The sequence below is a fragment of the Pygocentrus nattereri genome, chromosome 2 (assembly GCF_015220715.1).
Source record: "Pygocentrus nattereri isolate fPygNat1 chromosome 2, fPygNat1.pri, whole genome shotgun sequence".
NCBI lineage: Eukaryota > Metazoa > Chordata > Actinopteri > Characiformes > Serrasalmidae > Pygocentrus > Pygocentrus nattereri.
In genome coordinates, this window is record NC_051212.1 from 35,915,296 (window position 1) to 35,922,726 (window position 7,431).

General features: G+C 43.8%; 1 protein-coding gene across 15 annotated transcripts in view; it reads right to left on the minus strand.

Annotated features, from left to right (window-relative positions):
- Nucleotides 1-6,196, minus strand: part of scrib (scribble planar cell polarity protein) — an 88,438-nt gene extending 82,242 nt beyond the window's left edge. For 12 of the 15 annotated variants that reach the window (XM_037531430.1, XM_037531381.1, XM_037531383.1 and 9 more), the window contains exon 1: nucleotides 4,921-6,195. In XM_037531430.1, the coding sequence (XP_037387327.1) occupies nucleotides 4,921-5,079 (159 nt within the window). In that variant the 5' untranslated portion in view covers nucleotides 5,080-6,195. Of the gene's footprint in view, nucleotides 1-4,920 lie in introns of all 15 variants that reach the window. The other 3 variants (XM_017719629.2, XM_037531420.1, XM_037531393.1) reach the window with 2 other exon arrangements.
- Nucleotides 6,197-7,431: the final 1,235 nt, after the last annotated feature.

The window sequence follows — 7,431 nt, forward strand, 5'->3', positions numbered from 1 at the left end:
TGAGCTGCAGGTCCCTAGTTATCATTAACAACATGGGATTGTGCATCATGGCAATTAATTAAATACAATCAGCTTTAGCACACAAATCCCTGAATGTGTACGACGTGCCACTTGAGAGGCTTTGCTGACGTGTGCCAGAAAAGCTACCACAAGTGATCACTCATGAATAACAGTTAACTGGGGGGGTCACGGCCCAAGAAGATTACACCATCTCTCACACCACATGGCAGAGTGACCACATACTGAGACTGACCATATGGCACGCTCAGGACAGAAGAACTACAGTCAGTTTCGGACAACGGCATAAGCTAAGCACCACCAGGCCACGACACAGGCTACCAACCAGGTATTTGCACTACAGCTAATGCGGCAAGGCATTGATCAAATTTCACATCGCAGTACTTTCTAAATATATCACATCATATGTGATATTTAAATTTGCATTAGTAAAATTAATCAGTATCCTTCAAGTATTGAAGATAACTACAATATGCTCTGAAAAGCTTACAGTGACGTAACATATCCCAATTATGACAATGTTGTCATATAGCCCATCCCAATCATAGATAAAGCTCATCAACGCCATAAGACTAAAGCATTGTTGTGCAACAGTATTAACAATGATATAGAAGACATATTGCACATGCACAACTATCACTGTATACCTTTCCAATAAAAGATCTACAAAGCTAATAAATTTAAATGCCACCCATAGAAAAACAGTGTAAAACACATTAAATTCCAATCCACCACTCAAACCTATGTTACTACTTCAAGTCTGCTTGCAACCACAACAAGATTTCTCACTCTATTTCTCTCCTTGCTGCAGGCCAAAGGGTGTCCATATGCCTGCTGTCTACACACCAAACACACACAGCTCTGAGCTCAAGGTCTGATCTGTCTGGTTGCATCAGCGACTCCACATCATGGTCAGCAGCTCTTATGCTGTTCTGTCTGACCCGGTTAGCTACACAAGCAGCAGCAGCCCTACTAGCATGCATCTGTGCCTTCTGACGGTGTGACTGTACACAACACAAGCCCCCTTCTGGCCCTCACAGCAGGCAGACTGAAACAGCTACCTGGGACTAAGACGTGCCTGCAGGGATCAGTTGGCAAACTGACTGTAGGTTTGAATATTATGTTTAATTCTGTGCTTGTGTGCTTCAGTAAACACTTGCTGAGGGCTACGGCACTTACCCGCCACCCTCCCACTCACCTGTGCAACTTCAGCACATACAGAGGCCTCAGATAAGACTTACTGTGCTTAGTATTGACACTACTAGAGCTGACTAGAAGCCAAGTCAACAGAATTCTCACAAAAACACACACCCTCACAGGGAGTCTAAATTAAAAGGGCGAGGCAGAAAGTCTTTCAGAGGAGTATGTGACACAGACGCACAGCAAACGGGACTGTCCTCCAAGGAGAGCAGCCAGCGCCCGATTTTCCAAACTTTTCAACCCACAGCAGTAAAATAACAGGTTATTCTCATGTCTCTTCAGCTGTCTGCAAAGCCTGTGTCACGTTGCACAACCCCAATTCCAATGAAGGTGGGACGTTTTGTAAAACATAAATAAAAACAGAATAAGATGATTTGCAAAGCCTTTTCAACCTATATTCAATTGAGTATACTAAATATCTTGTCTTTGTAATGTTCAAACAGATAAGCTTTATTGTTTTTTGCAAATATTCACTCATTTTGAATTTGATGCCTGCAACACATTCCAAAGAAGCTGGGACAGGGACAACACAAGACTGGGAAAGTTGAGGAATGCTCAAAAAACACCTGTTTGGAACATTCCACACTCATGAGTCTCATGATTGGGTATAAAGGGAGCATCCCTGAAAGGCTCAGTTGTTCACAAGCAAGGATGGGGTGAGGTTCACCACTCTGTGAACAACTGCGTGAGCAAATAGTCCAACAGTTTAAGAACAATGTTTCTTAATGTGCAGTCGCAAGGAATTTAGGGATTTCATCATCTACAGTCCATAATATCATCAAAAGATTCAGAGAATCTGGAGAAATCTCTGCAAGTAAGCAGCAAGGCAGAAAACCAACATTGAATGCCCGTGACCTTTGATCCCTCAGGCAGCACTGCATTAAAAACCGACATCATTCTGTAACGCATATTATCACATGGGCTCAGGAACACTTCAGAAAACCACTGTCAGTGAACAAAGTTCGTCGCTCCATCTACAAGTGCAAGTTAAAACTCTGCCATGCAAAGCGAAAGCCATATATCAACACCACCCAGAAACGCCGCCAGCTTCTCTGGGCCTGAGCTCATCTGAGATGGACTGACGCAAAGTGGAAAAGTGTCCTGTGGTCTGACGAGTCCACATTTCAAATTGTTTTTGGAAATCATGGACGTCGTGTCCTCCGGGCCAAAGAGGAAAAGGACTGTCCGGATTGTTATCAGCGCAAAGTTCAAAAGCCAGCATCTCTGATGGTGTGGGGGTGTGTTAGTGCCCATGGCATGGGTAACTTGCACATCTGTGAAGGCACCATTAATGCTGAAAGGTACATACAGGTTTTGGAGCAACATATGCTGCCATCCAAGCAGCGTCTTTTTCAGGAACGTCCTGCTTATTTCAGCAAGATAATGCCAAGCCACATTCTGCACGTGTTACAACAGCGTGGCTTCGTAGTAAAAGAGTGCAGGTACTAGACTGGCCTGCCTGCAGTCCAGACCTGTCTCCCATTGAAAATGTGTGGTGCATTATGAAGCGCAAAATATGACAACGGAGACCCCGGACTGTTGATCAACTGAAGTTGCACATCAAGCAAGTATGGGAAAGTATTTCACCTACAAAGCTTCAACAATTAGTGTCCTCAGTTCCCAAACGCTTATTGAGTGTTGTTAAAAGGAAAGGTGATGTAACGCAGTGGTAAACATGCCCCTGTCCCAACTTCTTTGGAACGTGTTGCAGGCATCAAATTCAAAATGAGTGAATATTTGCAAAAAACAATAAAGTTTATCCGTTTGAACATTAAATATCTTGTCTTTGTAGTGTACTCAATTGAATATAGGTTGAGAAGGATTTGCAAATCATCTTATTCTGTTTTTATTTGTTTTACGCAACGTCCCAACTTCATTGGAATTGGGGTTGTAGATACAACATCTACATCACTCTGTTTGTGATTATTAGCACGATAACATACACCAGTGTTTCCCAATCCTTGTCCTGGAGGCCCACTGGCTTGTGTATTTTAGTGCTTTTCCTGTTTTAACACAGCCATTTAACTCATTCATGGGCTGTTAACGAGCTGATTAAATGGATTGGGTGTGTTGGGAGCAGAAAACGGCACTATAAACAGTACAGCAGTGGGGTTCCTGGATCAGGGTTGAAAAACACTGATATATACTATCCATCCAAAAGTTTGTAAACACCCACTCATTCATTAGGTAGTTTGTCAGGCTTTGCTGCATTATCAGCCCAATGCTGTGGGGCTTTATACCCCAACTAGCTGACATGTGAAAAAGGGCATATTGAGCTCATCCTTGGCTGCTCCAAGGCATCCTATTCTGCTGACAATGGTTTTCATTAGAGATTATACAAGTTATGTACACAACTGAACACCCATGACAGCGACTTGCGCAACTAAAGGTAGCTGCATTCAATAGTCAGAAGAGGTGTCTTTTGGACATATATTTTATGTCTACTGTTGGCACTTTTATCTTTCATACTATGCCCTTGATGTGCAGAAATGTTGGACAGTTGTTGAGCTGTAACAACATATTAATTGCCTAGGATGTAAAACAGCTACAAATCAGAGCAAAGTCCAGCTTTTTCAACAAGCTATCCTGTTAGTAGATCATGAGGTACTCCATAATTTAACTCATCCTCTCCATTCATTAGGCAACCACAAGCTTTCCTCATCCTGGTGGAACAAGCTTATAAACCAGCGCTCCAATATCAGCCACTTGACAGCTTTCAAGGAACATCATAGTGTTTGTCAATCTAATCCTTATTTGCTGCACCTAGATAACCATTTTGATGTGCATAACTGCTGGACAGCGGTCGGAGCTCTAATGGTATGATTGTCTGAAAATGGAAACGAACTGCTGTGATGCAAAAACAAATCAGATCAAAGTTCAGTACAACCTTATTACTAGAGCGCTGCTTCAACAAAGTCATCTTTGTTTTAAGATCATGAGGTCTTCCACAATAGTGCACACAGGCACTTAACCTTCATTTGCACCCGAACAACAAGGCCCACTGCACCCCAACAGTAAGCCGGGCTACAAACTTAAAAGGGAAGTCCAGCAAATTCTCAAAATGTCTACATATTTAAATATGTAAACAAAGACATTCAGAGTTGTTTGATGTGAAATTCTCCTTCCTAGAAAAACCTGTTGAGTCAATATTGTTGACAGTGGTGTTGATAAGAACCAAATGTCTGAAGAGTTTAATACCTCTGAAACCTCCCTCACAGAACGTTACTCCACAAAACTATTAGATATTTGCTGCCTGGTGTCTGACACATCGTTTTATGAGAGTTTTATGATAAATGCTCTGACTTAAAATGCATTCATATCCAATTATTTTAATTAATTTATGGCAGAGAAGTACAGGCAGGGTGCTGTAAGGCAAAAAGAACACTTTTTTCTGATTTATGACTATTTTACCATCAACATTGCATATGTAAACTCAGAAGGCATGTGTAGGTTCACTGGTGGTTTTGGGCAATAAATGAAATAGCTATGTGTGTCATGTAGACGTCAGGACCCCCAGTTCCTACCACCACCACTGTAAAGAAATCAGAGCCTGCAACTTTTAATACAGTGAACCATTTCGCATCAAACCACTCTGAATGACTTTGTTTACATCGCACGGACTGAAAAATTTCCCCAAAAATGTAAAAGTCGTGGAATTCCCCTTAAGTAAGCTGCCACCCCGTCGGTGATGATGTGTCTTACCTTGGGCAGTTCTCTCAGCTGGTTGGCATCGAGCAGTAACTCCTCCAGGCTGCGGCTGTAGCGGTAGATCTCATCGGGCACGGTGTGCAGAGAGCAATGCCGCTTGTCCACCGACTCTACGTGGCGGTTGCACCGCCACAGGGGGATACACTTCAGCATGGCCGGGGGGGAGGACACCGGCGCCACTCAGGCCCTCTGCATCAGAGACGGTGGAGGGAGAAGATGGGGTGAGGAATGGAGGAGTGTCGGTACGTGTAAATCCCTCAGCTTTATCCAAAAAGCGACAAACACAGTGTTTCCCCCCTCCAGATGCAGAGAGCAGCTAGGTCCGGACTCCCGTTGTTTCGAGGGAGGGAAACGTGTTCACGTCACACAACAGCTCTCCTCAAGCAAAGCAACCCAGCAGATTAAACCGAAACCCCTCCAGTCACTTACAACTTTGCGAGCATACAGTAACCACAAGCTTACCCTCCTCTACAACAGCATGGTAAATAAAACGCCGCGCCAACCACCTTTAGGCTAACCAGTCATAAGCACTGACTAGCGCACTGTTTAGCTAGCTGGCTAAGTAAATGCGATTATGCTGCAAAGAACAGTTACATGGACTCCCGTCGCTGTCTTATCCTCAACAACCGACAGCTACAGTGTGTTTATAAAGCCATGGACCCCAGAGTTTCATTCGCGTTCAACACAGCGCCTTCCTACATGCTGTGACCTGTTACAAAGCCACAGCTCGGGTAGCGTAGCTAGCTCACGCCAAGTAACGCTAGAGTCTCGCCTAAAACAACGCCAGGCAGCTAACCGATTAGCATTCCTGCTAACGCTGCTACAGTGTTCACATTCAGCTAGTCAGCTAAGCTAACTACCCGTACTGACAACATAAAAACGATAAAACAACGCGAAACTGCACATCTGACTAAAATGGGAAGGAAATGCTGGTTGACGGAGGTGACGGTCTGGTTAAGGTTGCGGCCGAACGCAGCGAGTCCCGCCGGTCCGGTCCAGCGCCGAGCTCTCAGCCGTAGGGCAGCGCAGGCAGCCCGCAGTGCGAGGGGAGACCGAGTCTAGGCGAGCAATCCGGGACAAAAGCGTCCGTATTGTCGTTACTCATATGGCTCAACGTTCACGGGCTGCTGCGTTTAGGCGCCGGAGAGTCTCAGCCTTTTTCTGTCTTTGTTTTTAAGCCCAATGTTGAGGAGACTGAGTGAAGAGGAGCTCCGCTTCTATCGAAACCGTCCACAACTCCGCCTCATCTTTGTGAGCACGGAGGAGCGCTGTGTACGCCTCCCCCCCCACCCCCTTTTTTTCTCTCTCTCTCTCTCTCTCTCTCTCTCTCTCTCTCTCTCTCTGTATTGTACGCTAGTTTCGCCGTTTTCCTCCGGATGAGGACACCTAGGAGTGAGGAGGACATGCCGCTCCCTCCGCATTCAGACGTATGTATGCGTTATGTATAGATAAATTAATATATAATGCATATTTACATAATATTATCATTACATTGAAGGATTACACGGGTTTTTCTAAATCTCTACATTATTAACATGTTTACATGTAAACAGTCATTCAGAGTGGCTTGATTTGAGATGCCCTGATCACAGTGGTGGTGATAGGAACCAGACGTCTGAAGTGTTTTAAAGCTTGCTCACAAAGTTTAAATGGTTATGAATACCACTGCCTGATGCTTGAACCATTGTTTTACGGTAGTTCTGTTAGTTTATATAAAGTTTTAGATGAAGTTTTCTTGAGTGAGGTTTCTTTATATATATGATTAAACCGATTAAACCGACTGTGTTGAGCCGCTTATTAAATGTAGTTTATTGTGCGAGTGCGCCCCCTGCTGTCCGAACGCAGAACGTGTCCCTGTGCTACAGTTGAACATAGACTGACATACACTGTACTACACATGACGTTAAAAAGATGATAGACAGCGGTATGTACGCGATAACACCGCAGATGCCACGTGCTTCTGTATTTGTCATGTTTTGCCGCAATTGTACGCTCAGAAATGAGGATTTCCCCCGCAGAACGGCGGACCTAAACGGTGGCATGCTAATGAGTGAAGACCTGCAGGACGACACGAGGTGTTTCCAGTGAAAGATGAGATCTGCTGCATCGTTTCTCCTTTTCAACATACCATTTTACATTTTATCTTGGATTAGTTTATACATTTATACCGATAAGACAACATTAAAACCACCTCGGTGTTTCTACACTCACTGTCCATTGTATCAGCTCCACTTACCATATAGTAGTACTACAGCACTTTGTAGTTCTTCAGTTACAGACATTAGTCCATCTGTGTCTTTGAATACTTTGCTGGCCGCCTTTTACCTTATTCTTCAGTGGAACTGCATTTTTTTTTAAACTTTAAGAATGACTTACACTTTAGTTCAAGGCAACTAGACTGGCCCTGCTATTTTAAATACAACGGGTTAATTCTTAGCTTATTCTTCACAGCCATTTTTAGATGATATATCTGAGCGCAACACTAATTGGGTGTTTGTCCTTCAT